This window comes from Xiphias gladius, chromosome 14 (genome assembly GCF_016859285.1).
Source record: "Xiphias gladius isolate SHS-SW01 ecotype Sanya breed wild chromosome 14, ASM1685928v1, whole genome shotgun sequence".
Lineage (NCBI taxonomy): Eukaryota > Metazoa > Chordata > Actinopteri > Istiophoriformes > Xiphiidae > Xiphias > Xiphias gladius.
Window position 1 is genome coordinate 5,870,252 of NC_053413.1, and position 21,515 is coordinate 5,891,766.

The following is a 21,515-nucleotide window of genomic DNA, read 5'->3' on the forward strand; positions in this document are numbered from 1 at the left end:
GTCAGAAGATGTCAATAGTATTGGTAATGTTCACATTACATTGTATCCTTTTGTCATGAAAATGGTCAAAGTTTCTGAATATTGGGACAAAATATGAAAAAAATCAAAAAGCTGTTGTTTTGTTTGATCTAATTTTCAGAACCTGTCAAACCCAGTCTACTTCATTTAAAAGTTCTGCAAAGTAACAGTGAGTGTCTGCCTTATGTTATTGTGCGTCTCCATGTACATGTGTGCACCTCGTCTATGTGTGCGCGTGGCGACTGGCGGGGACTTTTCAGCTGGTACCTCACCACATCTGTGCCCGTCCAGAGGAAGGAGCGGAAATGCACCCTGGGAAGCTGAGAGATGGAGATAAACAAAATACAAAGTTGGTCTTTGTTTATCCAGCCAGTGGCACAGCGAGAGGCTCCGAGCACTTTCAAATCAGTTAACTCACAGAACTGATATAAAGGACTACAGGAACATTTACAAATGCTGTAATGCCTTGAAGTATCATGTTGATTCAAACAATATGAGGTGGAAATTGCTGTAGCACTCCCGAACTGAGAGTTATTATTTTTGGGCTACAGCATTAACACAAATTAAATCTTACGTGAGACTGACGGGATGTGAACAGCTTTTGTGTTCAGTTCAGTTGCTAAACTGTAATGACATCTGCTGTTTTGACTGAACTGACAACTTTTCTGCCGTTTACTTTAAGCTTGCAAAGCCAACTGGTAGATAAGATCTCCTCCCTGGACCTGAAACAAGCAGATTTCTCTTCCTCTGTGTTCCCCACAGTTCCTGGAAACACCCACAACTTTCTAGAAAGAAATTTCACTTGAAGGTTTGAGCTGCGGCTGAATGTGAGACATTGTTGAAATGTTAATGCCCAGATTCCTCTGCCTATCTGGAAGCTGTATGGACTGATATTAAAATAGTGTGGCCACTCAACCATATGTCTGCAACCATATGGCTGCAAGCACTGAAAACGAGTGTAATGTAAGACAATGTAAACTGAGGAGCAGAGTCGAGCCTGTAACTTGGGGTTTGCAGAATTTAGGTTTAGTATTTTCTGACACATTAATCCTGAGCAGGCGAATATAGTTTATTGATTTTATGACACAGACTGTATAATACAATGAGAAATAACAAAAAATAAAAAAACATTTGAATTTCATATCCAAGTGTTCTAATTGTGATACTGCCATGCACATTCCTGGCCAGCCAGGGTCCATTTATATAAATCTATAAACAAAAGCTGGGAAATGCAGCATAAAATAAAAAACAATATGTTACACGCACAGTATTTACAAACAAATGGATGTAATGAAATTATGGTGGAAGTGTCCTTTATAAAAATAAAAAGCTTGAGCGATAAATATGTGCTTTGCATGCAGAAGCAACTTCACCATCTACTATGTTTTGCTTGTTTGATTTGTATGGCTGTTTAGGTGTTAGAATAATAACAGTAGCATTTCATTTCATATAAAGTACATGCATAGTGTTCAGCATTATTTACAACATTATTATGTACAGAAATATACAATCTGTATTTTACTGCCTGCATTGTTGCTATACTGTATATTACCATTGTGACGAAAAGTGAGGATACAGGGAGGCCCAAACCGGACTTAATAAAAGTTAATACTTAAAAAAAAACGTGACATAATTAATTCTATACACCAACTTTTAGGATATTTAACAAACCCACATTTTTGACACATGTGCTGCTGCTAGAGGGCTTAGGTGACTGGGCATGCCAGAGAAGTTTCCCCAGGAACTGACCTCTCGCTAAACACCTCCCCTAATCAGCGGGTGTCCCATCTCACTTTTGCAACTGGAGCTGTAGTCAAAGCAATACTGTTTCCAAAATACTTCCCAAAACTAAAAAAACAAGGGCAGAAGCGTAAGAAATGGACGTGAGTGTTTATCTGCTCTAAAATAAGCTACAATCCTTCCAGTGTCCGGCTAACTAGCTTACTACCAACAGAAGTAACCTACTGTTATGTCTGAGCAGTGGTGGTCAAAAATCAATGACAGAACAGTTTCAACTGGTAACCTTGTGAGTTCGTTACAAATCCAGTTTGCACTGGTACTTACTGCTAGGAAATAGCCATACCCTTGCGCTTTCACCTTTTCCCGCCTGGTTGCCTTTTGTTACCCATACATTACAATCTTACGTAGTGTTACAAACTTACTTCAGTACTGCATGACAAAGTTTAGCTTGCTTTAAGCATTGCAGGTGGTGACTAACTGAATCAAGTTTGCTGATTGCTGAGGTGAAAGTAAAACATACATTAAATCAGGTTGGATCAATTTAGAAATTGACTTAACGTCTGGTTTGGCCCTCCACAGAAACCTTCACAATATGAAATTATGGGAACTAGCTGGAGTGGTGCTGAATCTGTTGGCACAGTATATTCAAGTTTAAGTGTTAGGGAAAATTATGTCATGATATCCCGTCAGCAAAAGATGCATGGTAGCCCAATCTGTTTGATACGGTCGGCTCTAGAAAGACGTAAGGCAAAAGACATCCGACATCATCATTCAGCAAACATCCTTTGCTAAGCTGTTTTTGGAATCATGACCAAACTTTAAAGGGAAGCCTTGACTAAAGTCACGTTATTCTTTTAGTGTCAGAGGCTGAAAAGCTGAATTATTTACTGTAGGAATGAATGTAATTACAGGTTGTAAGATGATAATTAGTGGGTTTGCTGGATGTGAAGTGGCCATGTTCTCTGCCCTTTGGCAGTGGGTTTTTAGATGACTGCAAACACTCTGAAGGCTTTTCCTCCTGTTGGGTTCAGTAGGCTGGGAGAAGAAGAGCGAGGAGAGAAGACAGATGTGGTACATGCCAGGGTTAGTTTTCACTATAACGATACATCTTTATATGAAGATGTATTTGAATATTGACTAAACCCCTAAATCAGTCAACTTAATACTCCATTATTAATACTGTATTTTCATTATCATTTAACACTTCTAGAATCAATGAAATTGGCCAAATATATACTTCAATACACACGTAGTTATTCTCGATATAGTAACTGTATACATCTACTTCATATCTTTAATCATACCTCTCTGAGGTGATGCCATTCTGGTAACTGCCACTGTACTGGCTCTTTTTGTCCACTGGCATCACATCAAGGTAACCTCCAGACTCATTCTGGATCACTCCAGCATGAATGGCCGCTCTGCAGATACTGGATTTCTGGACCAAGCAGGCCATTGCATGTTAACATGGCGTTAGAGTCTAGTTGGTGACTGCTTCCAACATTTAAAAAAAAAATTAAAGAAAAATTCAAATGGCCCCTCTACTTGTGGCGACATATTAAACAGAGAAGAGGATGCCTGTTTGACGCTGGTTTGTTATACAGTATGTGTGTCAGTATAACGGTACCATTAATGGTTGAATCCCAAAACATAATTTTGCTCCTTTAAGTAGTAATAAAGACCTTTTCACAGCAGACACTCACATGTATGGGACATAGCCATAATCAATATTAGTTACACCTTTGCTTTTCCTGCTAATGCCAAGTCAAAAGGACATGTATGCACAGTAACGAATAACATTTATGAAGCCTGGAATTCATTTAGGTTTTGCACTTCAAAGTGTCTGATATTGTGCAAGCTGATTTGACATGCAGCGCTGATGGTATGGATTACGAAAGCACTTAAATGGAATCAAGCCATAATTAATGTTGTTCATTACATCTCGGCTTTACCTGTAATGGTCAATTTATGACAATGATGCAAGAACTCACATCTGCGTAATACTTGGTCCCAATTACCCGGGCTCGACTGTCACGTAAACAGTTCCTGGGACAATACAACCTGAAGGAAAAAACAGAGCTCAGGTTAGGTCATAAGATATTTTCGATGCATACACTGGAGCTAAAATATGTTCTTACTGTTGGATCTTTAGGATATTAATCAAATAATATTTTCAGAGCAGCTGTCTTGGTCTAAGGATATTAAGAATGCCTTCCTTCCTGCTTTGCAAGCTTGTCGTACACGCAGAGCTACCTGGAGGCCCAAATAATCTTGCTGGTTAAATTAAAACTATGTGGGTTAAGGTGAGTTAAAGAAACACAGGTTGTTGGATTGTAAATAAAACAAAACTATAAATGACAACGCAAATAACCTTTGTCGAGGTATAGCTTCAAATATACACATGGCAAATAAAAAAAAAAAAACTGAAATTGCAAATCAATGATGTTGAAAAGTTGGCAGGAGATCTAATGGTATCTTCGCTTCCTCTGGCTATAAGCTAGTGTTGCTACTTTGGGCCAAATAGCTAATCCCTGTTATTTAAAATGACAGTGAGTCATTGGCTAAACCCACTCTGGTTTAGCTCAAACAGTGAGATGTTTTCAGTCTACACCAAAGCTCCAGCTCTTCAACATGAATGAATTTAAAGCAGAATGTTACCTGGGACAGTGTCGTTGAGGTTTCTTGAAAGGGCAGAAAAGTGCCACGGTGGTATCACATGTTACTGCCTTGACTGGGAGAAAAAAGGCACAGCAAAATGATCTCCAGAGTGTTTCTGTATACGGATAACATGGCAGCTGTATATTTATGGTGAGAAGTGATTTTGTGCACCTTACCAGGCACCGACTCTACTTTGAAGGAATTTGCACTTTTGTTTTTCCTGTGAAAGTAAAGAAAACTGCTTGAAGTTGTGCTCTGTGCTGAATAGCTATGCATCGTAAGTTGAATATCCCCCATAAAGGGAGTAAACACTATATATCTAGACTTAATTAACCACTTTTTAATAACAACTAAGTACAGAGACGGATTCATACCCAATTGATTGAATACCATTCTTGTATGATTTGGTGAATTGTTGTTTTCTGCCCAGTCTGGTCACATCCAACCATCCTCCATCATTATCAATAACACCAGAGTGTAACCCAGCTCCACACACACTGGATTGCTGCAGTAAAGACAAAGACGGGCATGTTAACGTACAACAAGGTATAACTCAAAAGAAACATGAATATTCAATTGATACATATGTGAACGTAAGGACCTGTATTCATACCATATACACTAGCTTATTTTCTAGCTCGCAGTATTATCATATAGTATACTACACAATACAATAAATGCATAGCTGTTTTTGTGATTTACCATGTCGTAATATCCATTCCCAACTACTTTTCCAGGCCTGTGAAGGCAGCCAGGTGGGCACTCATATCTACAGGAAGGAACAGTAAAGTGAACAACATCTTAAGACTGGTGCTTTGCTTGTAATAAAAGCACATAACTAACTTTATACAAGTACATTTTTTTTCCTGGAAATGATAAAATTATCTGATGCCCTCCGAAATAACCTGATTGCCACCAATCTTGCTTGGTATGGTGAGCAAGGCACAACAAATAGTACTTGCACATACTGTGTAATCATTTGCATATATTAGTCGATGTTCGTCAGTTGCAGTGTAAGCCTGTTCATTAGCATTTACCTGTTACAGGTTGTTCCCTTGCACTGATCTCTCAGCTTTGTCTCACAGTCAACCTGTTGGCCTAAAACAACAAACAGGAGCGTTTCACAAACTCAATGTCATGTTGCTATTAATTTACAAACTCCTGATTGTCCCTTTCAGAGATGTAGTATCATGGGAGCACTCCTTACACATCTGCTCTCTGCTGACAACCTGGTTTCTGTCTAGGTTGTCATTGGTTGAGGGCTCTGGTGACTGGGCCCTGGGTTGGGGCTCTCTGTCCCTCACTGGTTCAGGTTCAGGTTCAATGTAGTTGGTCTCCTCGATCTCAGGGGGTGGACGCCTGTCCACACCCCCGTCTGAAAACATGGACGCCATGTTAGCTAGACGTTTTGTCATGCGTAGACCATAACTTTTATGAAAACAAAACAACCCATTCTCCTTTCATTAAAACTACCAGTATCTCTGACAATTTTGTTAAGGTCCTTAATGTTAAGGAGTTGAGGAAATGGCAGAAAACCACAAGTCTGTCCCAGACTCACCTTTGTAGCAGAGGTTGTCCCTGCAGCCTCCAGCATAGCTGGCTGGACAGGCAGAGCAGGGAGTTCCATATTTATATGGAGCATGACCCCACCAGTTCCCCCTGCAAAGACAATCATAGCCTGGAGTTTGTCACAGTTTAAAGAGTGGAACCTTTATGTCAGTTGACACTGTTAATCCTTTCTGTTTTTGGCAGAAGTCCTGATGTATTTGAATGTTTTAGAAACCAGAAATACAAGTGGATTGTAACCAAGAATTCCATGTGTGAAACCATTAGACATAATATCCTTTCCAGCCTGTGTCCCTTTTGCTCTAGATGGACCTTTATTTCATTATTTTTTTGTGACCAAGAAAAATGAGTATGTAGCTGTAGAAGTTTGTATGCTGTAGAATGTGTATTTTTGGCGAATGATTTAATTGATGATCTTAATTGTTGTTTGTATCTTTTTCTTGTGTGGGTTTGTCTTTTTTAAACACAACAGAAGCTATTATTCAAGTAAAAAAGTAACTGATTCTGAGAGAACCACATTTATGTTTTACTGACGACTTGCGTCTTTTGAGGAGGTGATATCACATTGTACTGAAGCAAGTAGAAAACTTACGGTGGGGAGTAGTTGCAGACCAGATAGACAGCTTTGGCCCAGATCATTCCCCACACGTTCATGTTGTAACACACATTGATGGCACACCCGATACGATTACTAGTTGCCCACACCAACTGAAATTCAAATACACAAAGAAAGTAAACTTCCAGTGCTCCTCTCACATTTGGTGGAACTATCCGCATACAGCATGATTTTACATGATTTTGGTATATTGCTCTCACAATATACCATAAGTAATAAAGAGAAATATACCTTTTTTTGTAGCTTTTGAGAGAGAAAATACTTGGGTACAAAGTTCTAAGCTCTAGGTTCTTTTATGCACCACAATGCATCCCTCCAAATCAGAAAATGCATACCAGAACATGGTTGCCTCATGTTTACAGGCAAGCAAATTCAGTATTAATGATTAGTGAATCAAGTAATCTGCAATATGCTCTTTTTTTTCAGTTTTTCAATATCAAAAATGAATATCAATTTCTAAAAGTAAAGGAAAATGACCCAGAGGCATTGTTTACCCTTGAAGACAAGTAAAATATAAAGGCCCTTTTACCTGAGTGTAGTGAGTGCATACAGGGCCTGAACATCTAAATGGGCAGTGTGGGTTACACTCCTGGGAGTAGGGATAGGTGTAGTATCTGACCTCATCATACCAGGCCTGGACATGGTAGGTAGGGGGACGGTCCCTAAAGTGACAGAAAAGGTGTTATGTGTCTGTATATCTACTTTAACTATGTCAACAAAACACACGAGACAATAAATATATTCATGACATATAAATGCAGTCCCACCTCATTTTTTGTTTGATTTCTTCATATAAGGAGTTACACTGTGTTGTTGAAGTTTCCATTGAGGCACTTCACCTGTACTGTGTTGAACTAAATACTTACCATGGACCAATAAAGGCCCCTTCACAAACACGCAGGTGTTTTCACTTATTCTAGCTCAGGCTGAATTTGGGCACAGTTATAATGGCAGTCACTGTATGTATCATGTACAAAAATGTCATAAAGGTGTAAACTGTCACACCCTAACAGGTGCAGCACAACAGTGATATGACGCGTTTCATTAATTAAGCATAATCAGTACAAGCCCACACAGTTCTAAGAAGTGGTCTAATTAGTCACAGTAAATGAAAACTCCTGTGTTGGTGGGTTTGGCTTTAAATTAGAGACACGGGGGCCTGTTTTCCTGGTGATGCAGTGACCGGTGCAAGCAGCACAGTTTGGTAATTTCCCGACCTTGAAATTCGCTTTGTGCATCTGTGTAATATTTTGGTGCCAAGCACAGAGTTCATTATGCACAGGCGGGAAGAGAGATGCAAACACATGGGAGGTTCCTTCAAATGAGGCAACGCAAAGTGAGTTTTTGGTATTGTAGCGGGAAATGTGTCTTAGACTTTGCCCTGGGAATAGACGTCTCAGAACTACGTCTGTTCCTGGCACAACGTCCATCTGCTGCCACTTTGGTGATTTTATCAACAATTGCAAACTAAAAACACAGAGCAAATGTGCAGCAATGACAGAATAATGCTCAAAATGTACATAAACGATTTTAACTAATCACTCCCCAGCCAATAAAGGTGTTTAAATTGGAATAAAAAAGGTTTGTTGTGAATGACCCAGCTGCCCACAGCAAAAAGCTCTTCCTTCAGTTCATTAAATCTCTGCAGCCATCTGAAGGCAGCAGGACAGATATGTTGATAAACCTGCAGCCTTAGATTTGAGAAGTGCCGCACCAGAGCACAGTGCCATTATGCATGGCTGTGCGCCGTGTTTGCCTTTATTAAGTCATGTGCAAATAACACCAGAAGGCCACAAATTAACCCCATACATAACTACACACATCAGATCGGTCTGTTAAAGTGGGAGATGTTGTATTTCAGCGTCTCACCAATGCTGTGTGTCATTGACTCCTCTCCAACTTTCTTTTTAGCAAAAGTACCATTTCACGTTTTATTCTTGCAATGCATTACGTTGCAAATGCCGTTGTGTCCCATTGTATGGTATGATGTTACCATTTATTACATGAGATACAGTAGAAATAAAACTGAAATAGTGTCGGATTGATGTGGTCATATAAATGGCTTCATCAACATTTTTTTATTATTTATTTCTATCCTCAAGTTAACTTATATTTAGTCTACAAGTTAAATAAAAACCCACATCATCTACTTCTGGCTGCAGGCCTGAGTTGCTATGTAAGGTCAGATCATAAACAATCCAGAACAACAACATGACTGTTGAACTAGAGAAGCCTCTTTCCATTTGTTGAGCTGTTGTTGTCATGCGTCACTGTGATTGGCACAGCAGTATGACAGTGATGAGACCAGCGATGTGACTGGCTGACAGTAAATTTGTTAATCACCACACACTCCAGTTTAGATTCCACCTCAGCCAGCGCTTATACACTTTGTGCTGCTGCACCTACATGAACCAAAATCGGACTTGGAGTCGCCTAAGCAATGTTCGCCCAAGACCTACCACTTTGCGTTTGGTGTTGTGCTGGGCGGTTAAAATAGGGCCAATCGTCTTATTATCTGTGTGAGAGCCAGTAATTCTTAATAAAGAAGAATATGTATGATTTTTTGAGACCTATCATCTTATAAAGCAGCTTTGGCAAACATTTTAGATAACAATGGTTTATCCAGCAGACATGGAGCAACATTAGTATTAATTTTGAGTAATGTTAAGTCCAATGTTAACCCTCCTTTTAGTTCTGTTTAAGTCTCCACCAACTCCCGCAAAACATATCTGGCTCTTAAAGGGATAGTTCAACATTTTGTGAACTGCACTTCTTTGATGTCTTGTGGAAAATTAATTTGGAAAATCAACACCTCTCTCATATCTGTAAAATATGAAGCTACAGTCAGGAGACTAGCTAGCTTGGTTCTTTCCAACAAAATCTGCCTACCAGCAACACTGAAGCTCATTAATAAAAACATTATATCTCGTTTGTTTAATGTGTACAAAAACTGAAGTATAAAAATGACAGTTCACGGTTTTTTATAGAGCTGTGCTGGACTAATTCTTGGCTTTGAGCATTTGCCAGGCAACCAGTAAGTAGTCCTCCTCCATAAATCAACTGTTGATTTGTCGTTTTTACATTAATTAACATTTCACATTGAACAAACGAGCTTTAACGTATTAATTAGTGAGTTTCAGAGGCACTAGTAGGTATTGGACAGATTAGACAAACACGGCTAGATGTTTCGCCCTGTCTTCAATCTTCGAGCTAGGCTAAGCTAACTGGCAACTAGCTATAACATTATATTTTACAGACCAATATGAAAGTGGTTGATCTTATCATCTAATGCTCCAACAGAGAGCAAATGAGCGTGTTTCCCAATATGTTGAACTGTTCCTTTTAGCTGCTAAATGCTTCACTATGTTAACCAGCTAATTGCTAATTGTTTCTATCTGCTGTTTATTGTGGGGCAGTGAGCGTACAGTGGGTTTATTAGTGCTTTTTTTTGTTGTTGCTTAAAACAGCTGCCTTCTGCACTGGAAGTAATGTCAATGATAGCAGTAAAACTGATACAAAAGAGTAAAGTCGACCCATGGTAAACCAGAAGAATAGGCTAAGCTAAAGCACTGATTAGTACAGCTTTGAACGTACACAAACTGTTAATGATACTTTACATTTAAACAAAGAACAACAGAATACTATCATTCTGAGCTGTGAGGTTTGGGAAACTGTCTCAGATGAAAACACATTTAAAATAAAACAATCTAAGTGACACACTACTCTCCAGTTGTTTAATATTTGTACATACACACCTGCCCCAGTGTGCTCCAAGGTTTTGGCCTATTTGTGTCAGCATGTGGCTCGGTCCATGTTCCCATCGGCAGGTATGTGCCCAGTGCTCTGCACTCCTCTCTAACTCATGATCCCATACCTGGGGAGCACACACACGACACACACACACACACACACACACACACACACACACACACACACACACACACACACACACACACACACACACACACACACACACACACACACACACACACACACACACACACACACAGAACAACACACGCATTCTTGGTTAAAAAGTTATTTGGCTCTGGAAGGTCAACTTTGAGGGTCAGTGAGGCTAAATAGCAAATTTTTTTTTTTTTAGCTGGCAGCTAAAGCATAAAGTTTGGCTTTCTCTAGAACTTTAGTTTAGAGTCTCTGAGTCCGGAGCAACTTGGCCTACGACAGATGTTTGCAGACTTGAAACTCCACTCTGGATCACCCTCCTGATTTAAGTGGGCAAAGTGGCCATTTACCATGGTTGTGGCTTTAATCGCTACTCATTACTTTTTTTCAGATATCTCATCATTCTCTTTGAATGACTAATCTACCATAAATTCCAGTGAAACTAATCAGAAAGTAACCATAAATACTTGAGGCAAAGTGAACCTGAAAGATGAACCTGCTCTTTACTTTAAAGTGCTGTGGTTGTATGCAGACCTCTTGCAAATTTAACACAGTATAGTCAAAACTAGGCCTCTCCTATTAAACACACACATTCACTCTCTTACACACAGTCACGTATATGAGAGAGAAGGGAAACAGAGAGATATCACCACCACCACATCAACTTGCAGCTTTGTGCTACTATTCTATGTGGTTGTTTGAAGGCTTGTTTCCAGTAAGTTTTGGTCTCATAAAACGAGCGTGAGAAAAAAGTCTTACAGAAAAAAGCTACCAAAACAGAGAGTCCCTGTTTGGGGGCTTGATGACATCTTTATTGTAGAAACTTGACCAAACTGAGCTCCATTAAAGTCAAAATACCTGAAAGCCATTCACACACCTCTTGTTTTGAACAAAGCAGAAAAGCAGACCATAGGTATAGTACTGAGCAATTCAAATGTTACAGCAAAGTTAATTTACTGTCGGGGATGTAGAAGAATAGGTGCAGTGTGCTCTGCTGTTGGCATTCTGTTTAGTTGCATTACGGCTATCACACGTCAAAACTAATAGGATAATGCCTAGTTGTGGAGTTGTAACTGCTCTGAACGACCACCATAATGTCTTCCATATGGTAAGGCTAACACACTGTGTTAGTGTTACACTGTTTCCCATTCACTGTGGTGCTGCTTACCGTTCAGGCCTGGTTGGAGAAGTGATATTTTGAATCTTTAGTTCGGCCACAATCCAGCTGTGCCTGAGATACTAACAGTGAGGCCTGCCTGTTTGCCATGTGATACTGCATTTTTCCATGATCATTACATTATATAGTAGTTGTTAGGCAGGATTTCTCTTTCACTCCACATTTGATAATTTTATGTTTCTTTATCCACAGTTGAAAGATAGCACAGTTCTCTAAGGGTTGAGCCAATCCTGTTACCATTAGGCTATGGAAAAAGGAAGCTGTCGTCATCAGAAAAAGGGTAGAGCTAGTTGCTGAAAAACTCAAAACAACCAAAAAATACGCTTGAATTCATCTGTTGTGTGGAACAGACAAATTCAGTTGAACTGAACAAGTAATGCAGTGGGCTTAGGTGTAACAGATAAAATCATTTGAGGGCTTATCAGATATCAAAAACTGCCCAACAGCATATAGTACTATACTATACTAATACTATACTATGGCAACAATCGCTTAATCTTCTATCTCAACTATCTCAAGTTTAACAGTTGAATTATGCTACAAAGTAATCTATCAGCAATGTGCGTTTGCGAATATTTGCCTGGCTAACGGAATGTATTTCTGGTTAACACTTGCCACATTGCATTATGTAGTATGAGTATTTAGGTTTCTCTTTTTCCCAGAGCCCGCTTCATTAATTCACTTGTTGAAATAATGCAGTTTTCTCATTGAAACGAATGAGGGGGCTGCATTTCTTCAGGCAGAGTTCATGTTGGTCTAAACATGGCTTTAGCGAAGACATCATGGTGGATAGTTGGGTGTAAAAGCTGCGTGATTTTGACACTGCAGTTTATCTTATGTCTTATCACAAAAGTCGGTGTTGGTTTCTTTCAAGTATGAAGACGATCTTACCAATGATAGGCTAACCAAGTACTTTGGTTTGCCTCACCCTAACCAAACTGAAACCATAAGGGTAGCAGCTCAGAAAACACTGATACGGGTCGCTTATGAAATTAAAACTGTTTGATTCCTTCAAACCAAACTTTGATCATGGACTCAGTATGCTTCAGACAAAGCGTTTGATTGTCAAACGTCTGAATTTCACTCACTGCAGTTTTCTGACATCGAAAATTGACAATTCGACAAGCACATCTACTTTACAAATCAAATGACAGGTGAGCGGAAGTGAGAAAGTGTGCAGGTATGGGACTTCTCTCTCATGCTCCCTTTTTTTCATTCGTTCAATACAAAGCTTTCAGTGCAAACAATCTACAGTGGATACTAATGATCTCTGGCAGCTCATTATTCTCTCCATGTACTTGTTATTCTTCACCCTCAATTATCCAGCAGAGGGGAAGATGGACTGCCCACCAGCCTTTGGAGAGACGTCATGGTAACAACTACCAATCTCCTTTTGCATTCCAAAGAGCATTAAGCTCCCAAAACACAGACCTGTTTCCAGCCATCTGCCAGGACCACCTCTGCTACAGAGCTAAGTACAAGATGTGCATTCTTACAGCAGTAGATTTAGGGGGTGTGCTCAGGGTAGTTCTTTGCAAAGAAAAATATTGAGGAGGAAAACAAGTAGCCATTGTTTTTGCAATTCAAAGTATTCAAAATGGTTCACATAAATGCTTGTAATTCACATTCAATACAGTATAGAAAGTGGTCGTGATTATGGGAACCTTTAAAGAGGTCTCTATTTCTCAGGAAAACCTGCTGGGCAAGAAATGACGTGCTTTAGATTAACGGATGCAACAGTGCTCTACAGGCATTTGCTGAAAAGCTTTCATATGAAATTAAGGAGTCAAAGCTGCAGTGAAGTGCAGCCCCTTCGGCTTTCAGATCCTGCAAACTGAAAACCAAATACTTGGCCCTCATCAGTCCCCTTCCTTACCACATCATTATCATCAGTAATAGTATCCCTTGCCAAAGAAACACTGGATTAGTGTACATAACATACATTTACACTACTGTGCCCCGCACCTAAAACGACAGGGCTTGACATGTTTGAAATAGATTCACCACTATGGCACCCAAAATGAGATGCGTGGAGGATCAAATAAAAGATAACATTGGCCTCGGCCAGGGTTTGAGTGAGCTGCGATGGATGGGAAGAGAGGAGGCGAAGGGCAAGAGTGAAAGTGGAGGAGGGTGAAGAAAAGCTGAGGGAAAGCTCGTGAGGCTGAAGATCAAGTAGGCAAAAAGAACTAGGCAGGGAGAAAAAGAGTCAGCAGGAGGAGAAATGGAGTGATAGAGTAAGGAGACGTAGGGCAGGAAGGGAGGGAGGGCAGGATGGTTGAGGTAAAGGGCAGGACAACACTGTGGGGGTGAAAGCTGGCTCTGGGCCAGGGTCAGCAAGGCTGGGCAAGCAGGAGGCAGGAGCTAGCCAGATGATGGCTTTGGCTTGCAGATCTCATTCTCTCTGTCTTTCCTCCCCTAATCTGCTGTCTTTAGTTGACAGAGCTACTCTGGCAGAGTCACAAAAGTGCTTTCCTCTCAGAAAGACTGGTGACTTTAGTGTCAAACCTCCCTGATTTGGCCAGGCACACTTGCTATGAGCCCTGTGTTGAATCTATTCTAGTGTTATACGTAAACATGCATTCACAAGGACTCACTCACTGATCCTGGTTTATTTTTTTTATATTTGCTTCAACAAAAACACACATACGGGGAGAACAAAACAGATCCGAATAGAACTAGGCCCGACCCCTTACCCTCGAGCTATGCGTTCATGCGCGACCCATATGCAGTTGATAACACTGGTAGATTTACAACTCAAAATTCATACAATGGGCCCTCGATGGGTCTCTTAATTTTTAGATGGGGACCATTGATTTTTCTGCTAAAATTAAGACGGTTGCTGTTTTTTTTTCCGATGGCTTGCTCATTAGGCTAACGTTGGCTCTGTTATATGATGAAAAACCCTGTCTCCGCTTGATTTCGTTGTGCTTTCAGATGACTCATTTTAAAACAAGGCCCCTATAAAAGAGTCTTAAATATGCACTTGGTGGCTACATACAGGATATCGTACTAAAAGGCTGTTAATATTGTTCTAACATAACCCCGTGTGGATGCAAGGCTTACATACTTGTTCGTAAGACTTTTGTTTGGCAAATGTATCAGGTAACGTTGGTGAATAAATGTCACCAAATCCAATAAAGAACAGGAAAGAGCCACTAGTGTTATCTTAAACTCTGATAGCATCAAGGACTTTATTTATGTATAACCCAACAAACTGATATAAATGAATTAGTTAATGATGTGCTCTTTGGCCTTGAAAGTAATTCTGGGTTACTACTGAAGGTAGTAAGCTAGTCATTCGGACGTGCTAACAGTTGCAGCTCAAGCTAGAGCAGGAAACACACTGTTCAGTCCATTCCTTACATTTTTGTTTGTGTTTTTGGTTTTGGAAATGCTAAAAAACAATCTCAAAACTTTAAATGCAGAGTATTGCTTTTCCTAGAGCCCCATGCACACTGTTTGAGCATGTTTATAATTCCAAAGCTTAACAAGCCTGCCATGCCTGGGTACAGTGGCTAAAGTACAATTGGACAGGGTTTACCCAATGGTCAATCCAAATGAACTGATTCGACATCAGTTTAACTTTCCAGGAATTTAATTCTGACCTTTTATCTCTGACTATCAGCTCTGTAGTGAATACTGGTACTTTTTAGAAATTTAAATAACGGAAATGTAGATAGGGTTGAATTCTTTTGAATGATAAATTGTATTCCAGTGAGGATTTACCATCAGTATGACAGCCAGCTGTGTCCTCAGCACTTACCATGTACTCCATGTTGGAGGCAGGAGGGTAGACCTGACCACGCAGCTTGTTGTGCAGGTCCAGAATGAGGTGCATGTCTCCCTCACTGATGGCCCTCTTCCCTCTCGGCCTTGCCCTCCACCACTCCTCATCCTTGTCCCTGTACTTGTCCAGGATGGACTCGAGACGTGTGGAGTTGGTGAGGACCATGGCCAGGACGGTCTGGGTCAAGCACAGGAACAAGCTTGCTGCTCTAACCCATCCCAGGAATGGAAGAGGACTCTTCATGATGGGGAAAATACTGCTGCAGTAAAGCCTACTTTTTTTGTTGTCTGCAAAACAGGGGTAGAATAGCTTGAGTGGAAATTCCTACTTTATTACTTATGAGGGTTTGCTTGCTGCATGTTTGAACAAGGCTTGCGTGCATCTCTTTTTCTCTTTGTTGATTAAAAAAAAGAACATGGACTCTACATTAGAGCATCTTTAAAATGAAGAGTCCAAAGGCACCTTGAATCCATCCTCTATCTCTGTTTAATGATTCTGTAATTATAGGGGGCTTCACTTCAAACAGCAAGTCTAATAGAGCTTTAAGCAGCCTGGGTGCATCTGCAGGCCACTCAATGCATCACCGCACACAGTAGGACTAGTGTAAAGTCAGTTTTCACACGTTATGTTGCAGAGCACGGGATTTAGTGCGCACGCGTGAGTTACTGTACTGTATGTGCTGTATGTGTATGTGCCCTGCACTGCAGGGAGGATTAAAGCATTTTAATTTGTACAAAAACATGCACTTGATATTTTCTTTAAATGATTCCTTCAAGAACTAAAATACTAAAATGGTAATTTTTTTACACTAAAAACTACAGTAAAAGTCCTATAACAAACAATATTGTAACATATTTTAGTGGTACCATAGGAATACTTGAAAAATAAATGAAAAACAGAAGACAGAATAAGGCTGATATAAACTCACTTGAGGGTACCACGGACACAAGCACTATCCTATATAATATAGTATTATTAGCAGGTTTACCTCTAGATTCCGCCAAACTGATCAAAATATCTCCCAGGTGCAATATTCCAGCTGCAAAAACGCCTCGAGATTACCGCAGCGCGACTGTTAATCCCATCTATCACACATTCTGCGTGCAGGCGGTCGCTTCTCCTCCAGACTGTGCATCCACGCTGGGAGACGGAGAGCTCGGAGACGTCTGTAGGTACCTGTTGAATTCCTCGGGTCCCACAGTGCGCCGCGGGGCTGCGTGGGACTGCTGCTCATTTTGCGCTTATATGCCAAATTGGCGCTTAGCAACGGGCAACTCAGCCGACCACGCCTCCGCCAGTCCGGCTGCACCCCCACCTCACACACACACACACACACACACAAACACGCGCAGGCCGGCAGGGATCCGTCGGAACTCCTGCCCGAGGAGGCACCTGATCGCATTTAGGAGTGACGTGAAGGGGAACCGGTGGCGGTTGTGTGAGAGCAGCCCTCTCGTTTCACGCAACACACCTTGCTGTTTCCAGGGTTTTTTTTTTTTTTTGTTGACAGGAAAACACGGTCAAAACCAGTGTTTGATACTTTTAAATAGGCTACAGTCTTAAGTCTTTACAGCAGGACTGTCCAAGGAACTATGGCACCATACGTGGCTGCCTAATGAAAAATAATTTGAGCGGATTAAAACGAATTTGCAACTATGACATTTCCTTTGGTTTCACAGAATCTCTACTAGGGTCATTTGTTACGGTACCACTCTGTGTGTTCTGCAGGGAACAGTCAGGGTTGTACAGTGTCTTTTCCCCCAAAACAGTAGAGAAATAGCTATTATATTGTAGCAATTATTTGCACTCTTGGCGCAAATACATCACACATCCCATTCATGAGCATCTGTGAGTGGTGTATTCCCTTTTCTTGATGGCTGAACTTGCCTAAGATCACATCAGTTTTTTTCATTACCGTGTGTGAGAATGGCAGCAGCCGCAGCAGCAGCAACCATCAGGGTGGCCAGAATTCCCCTGCGACACAACCACAAAGCACTGATTCATCTGCCTTTGCCTACACTAGAACAGTTGTGAAAGTTTGTGGGCTGGATGTGTGTGTGTGTGTGTGTGTGTGTGTGTGTGTGTGTGTGCGCGCGCGCATGTGCATATGTTCTCTTTCCCCCCTCTCTCTCTGCTTCCTCTACTGCGAGCTGCTCTTTTCTGACTGTCCATCGGATCAGAGAAGATCGTTTCTTTTAAATTGTCATCGAGGTAAAAAAGGCACAATGGTTATTATTCTTATACTTTCTCAGTTGATCTGTGAATCATTTGGACTATAAACTATAAGAAAACGGAGCAAATGTCTCAGAATTTACCAGAGTTTAAGTGACATCTTCAAAATTCTTGTTTTTTTTACAGTCTAAAAACCTAAGGTAACAGAGAAATGCAACGAATCCTCTCAAGTGAGAGCGTAATTCTAGTGAATGTTTCACATTTTAGTTTGAAAAAGGAACAGATCAGTCAATTATCCGAGTAGCTGCCAATTATTTTTCTGTTGATTGACTGATTAATTCATCATCTGTATTTACTATAAGTTGTTTCTACATACTATAAAGTGGATGATTTCCCAGTGACTGAAACATTAAAAATGTCTGCAAATATAACTTTTGTTTCATTCACTTGACACGAAAAAGAACCACAATTTTCTATAAACAGCGCCTTACCAACTGTAGACATCATGGGTGCATTAAAAAGGTTCCTGGTTCAGTCCGGTGACAGTGATGGGACATTGGCTTCCCCTCTCTGGCAAAAGTGGCCAGCTGAGTCTTTACATTAGTCTCATTTTATACAGTATATTATTCATTTAGTTATTTGTAAAATTTGTAATAATGGTAATAATAATAGTTTTAGTGAGGACAGCCTTGGATGCAAACAGTCTCCAGTTTCAAACCTTATTCCACTTAGTTAAAATGTCAGAAGTTCTACATGATTATTAGTGGTTATTACTGTGCACGCTTCATAAGCTTTGGTGATTATACAGCACAATTTGATTCAAGGTTATTTTCAACTTCACCGATAAAACATTTGTTCTCTTCTACAAGCACGTGCTGCCCCCTCTTGGATATGCCAGAAATCTTCAGTCAAACACAACTTCCAGCTTAAGGAAGCCATCCAAGCATCAGGCAACCCAAATCGAGACTCTTTCGGGAGCCATCCAAAGAATCAGATGAAGCGCAGACGTCCAGTCTGTGTGCATTTCTACAGGGGAACAAATGTACCAGTGAGCAAACCCATTGTGATTTATGTACTATGCTTTATTACAGCTTTGCATCTTCATCAAAAATAAAATTGAATGAAAGCAAATGTAGCATTATAACAGTAGTGCCTAAGAAAAAAATTCCATGAAGCCTGGTTCGACTGGGCTTCTGTGTTGTCGTAGTGCACCTCTCTCTGTTTTCCTGGCACCAGTTTGTTCAGTCCACTTGTAATGCAGCTAGATATTCTTAACCCTGATCTATTAAGCAATTAAATAACTTTTAGATAACATGTACAAGATGATCCAAACATTGTAGTGCCATTAGGCTGTGCAATAGGACAGTATGACAGAAATAAAGAAATTTTAAAAAATGATATATAAACAAAAAAACGAGCTTGAAACAACTCCCAGGAAACCCTTGTGTACTTCCCTACACGAAGCGCATGTAAAAAACACAATGAATAATTAACCTTTGGTTATGCAGAATGTTTGATCCTAATCCCTATCCAATAAACTTATTGGTACTTAATGATATATATATATAAATCTATTGAAAATCAGAGGTTCACAACTCAGTGATCATACTATTCTCCACATTTCTCTTGCTGTAATACAAATTACAAACAATCACAGAGGTAGCACCAGTCCTTGTCTGATCATAGGCATCTACAGAGTCAAATCATTCATAAAATTTAAAAAAGGCCTCCTCATCTTATAAAAGTCCTCATCTGTACCTCTTACTGTGTAAGTCAGTGTTGCCAAACTCCAAGACATCTCCTTAAGAGACTGACTAGAATTTGGTCTCTGCTATCCTTCCATTTTAAAGCAATTACACATTTAGCTTGTAACAGGGCGGCGTGGCTCTAGAAAAGAGCCGAGGGTTGTACACTCTCTAGCTCTCTTTTTTCACAATTTGTGGCACTTTTCATGTGTAGAAGTGAGTGCAACCATTTTTGAAGGATATCAGGCCCCCCCCGTGTGTGTGTGCGACAGATGGCTTTTCACTCCGGCTTCCAGTGTGGCCGTTCGGGTCAGGTATAAGCCCTTTTCACTTCCGACATGGTCAGACAGCACATGTTATGAACTAGTTCCGACAGATCATAAACCAACTCTTTCTCCATACAAAAACCATCCAGCTCAACCCCACCATCTACCTACCCCACCCATTGGCGAAAACTTAAATATATTTATAAGGTTCATCACACTATTAAAAAAATCGTTAAGAAGTTACTGTAAAAACTATAGATTTTTGCTGTATATAACCCCTTATCCAATAAAAATCCAGTGGATTACAGTTAAAAATCATTGATCATCTATGTGATCTCCCTGTCAGAGTACATTGCCGGGCCAGAGGCGGCATACAACGTGGACAGGTCGCCAGTCTGTCACAGGGCTGGCACATGGATGTGCATGCACATGTATGGTCACCAAAATCTACAACTGTAACCCTACCCACCATAATCACCCATGGTCTGAAGACCACTTTTGGCAGGGAGTGCAAGGTCGACCTTGCTGGTGTTGGGGTCGGGGTCCCCGTCCCCGGCTGTGCTGTTTGACACCCTAGCTAGATAGGTCAAGGGAGAGTTGGTATCAGAGTCAGGGCCCGTGCCGGGTTTGTTTGTTAAAGACGTAAGAGGGTACTACCCGCCGAATGGCTGCACAGACAGCAAATACCTATGGCTGGTACCCCACATTGCTAACAACCCCAGCGGGATGAGAGAGGAGACAGAAAGGTAGGTCTTGAAATGTGTGTTGTGGGGCTGTCACTTTGATTTAAAAAAGACACACACACAAACACACACACACACACGATATATTGAAAGCAAGGAGTTCATTATTGATGACCAGTCTTTGGAAAAAACTGGGAGAAAACCACACGACACCAATAAATGAAGACATCACAGCAGTCAGTTGGATGCTGGGACAGTTTTGTGTGAACAGTTTGCACTTCACCTCCTTCACATCAAAAACAGTACAGCTGATGAGGTGAACAGATCTGATCTTCAGTCTCAACTGTGATCCAGAGGCAGCTGATTAAGAATTTTTGGCCGAAGTGCAAAAATCTGACAACCGCACCCAAGACGCTTTTGAAACCCGCGAGCCAAACAGGTTGAATGAACTAGAGACATGACAGCTAGTGTGGTTAGATGTCATGTTCCTCCCTTTCCTATCCCCGATTCAGTGAATGCTCAAAGGGAAGATTTTGACCCGAGGGCCAGTGAGCTTGGGAAATGGGTGGAGTAGTTCACAGGCTAATTTTTCAAATGCAGCTGAAAAAGAAATATTCAAAGCTTGTGCTCACAGAAAAAAAGCCACAAAACTAAAACAAATATGAGAAAAAGTGAGCAAGATCAGATGTGTAGAAAGCAGAACATGAAACTGGTGGGATACATAAAGCCAGATTTGCTATTGATGAAATATATAGAGATATCGCACAGGGATAACCAGGGAACATGGGACAAAGGAGTCTGAATGTGATCAGTCATATGGTTTTGATGCTGTTTGATGGAAGTGTCTTTTTTTTGTCTTACTTGCTTAATCTGCTTTTTTGTTTGACCCATTGAGTCCATTTTGCATTTTGAACATATGTTACTCTCTGTACAATTTTGTGAATTTCCGCTTTGTTAGTGTCAGTGCTGCAACTCCCCCTGCTACCTCCGATCTGAGTGTCATTTGGAATTTCAGGGGTATTAAAGTTTGGGAAATGACTGGTCTGCTCGATGTATGTGATATGTGTGTGTATACAGTGTATGCCCAGTAGGATTTTCAAGGTGTCAATAAATGTACATTTTAAGTCATGACCCTCTATTCTGTGTAAGAACGTGACTGTGTTATGATTCTCTTTAGG

The 21,515-nt window shown here is 40.5% G+C and overlaps 1 protein-coding gene across 2 annotated transcripts; it reads right to left on the reverse strand.

Annotated features, from left to right (window-relative positions):
- Positions 1–1,217: 1,217 nt before the first annotated feature.
- On the reverse strand, positions 1,218–16,668 carry LOC120799050 (cysteine-rich secretory protein LCCL domain-containing 1-like). Of its 2 annotated transcripts, XM_040143890.1 has the most exons (15): positions 16,460–16,668; positions 15,448–15,758; positions 10,354–10,472; positions 7,128–7,260; positions 6,575–6,690; positions 5,975–6,075; positions 5,624–5,791; positions 5,454–5,514; positions 5,119–5,185; positions 4,791–4,921; positions 4,593–4,636; positions 4,417–4,489; positions 3,750–3,819; positions 3,063–3,196; positions 1,218–2,793 (listed from the first exon to the last, which is right to left on the reverse strand). In XM_040143890.1, the coding sequence occupies exons 2-15, from the start codon at positions 15,712–15,714 to the stop codon at positions 2,742–2,744; spliced, it is 1,536 nt and encodes a 511-aa protein (XP_039999824.1). In that variant the 5' UTR covers positions 15,715–15,758; positions 16,460–16,668; the 3' UTR covers positions 1,218–2,741. The 2 variants fall into 2 exon arrangements, with proteins under 2 accessions (XP_039999824.1, XP_039999825.1); XM_040143891.1 differs by lacking the exon at positions 1,218–2,793 and having other exon boundaries at positions 3,124–3,252.
- Positions 16,669–21,515: the final 4,847 nt, after the last annotated feature.

Excerpts from the sequence above, each read along its gene's own strand:
- LOC120799050 (XM_040143890.1), bottom strand. The coding sequence starts at position 15,714 with ATGAAGAGTCCTCTTCCATTCCTGGGATGGGTTAGAGCAGCAAGCTTG. Across the intron at positions 3,820-4,416 it reads CCTCAACGACACTGTCCCAG|GTTGTATTGTCCCAGGAACT; the intron begins GTAACATTCTGC and ends TTTTTCCTTCAG. Across the intron at positions 3,197-3,749 it reads GGACCAAGTATTACGCAGAT|AAATCCAGTATCTGCAGAGC; the intron begins GTGAGTTCTTGC and ends TGCTTGGTCCAG.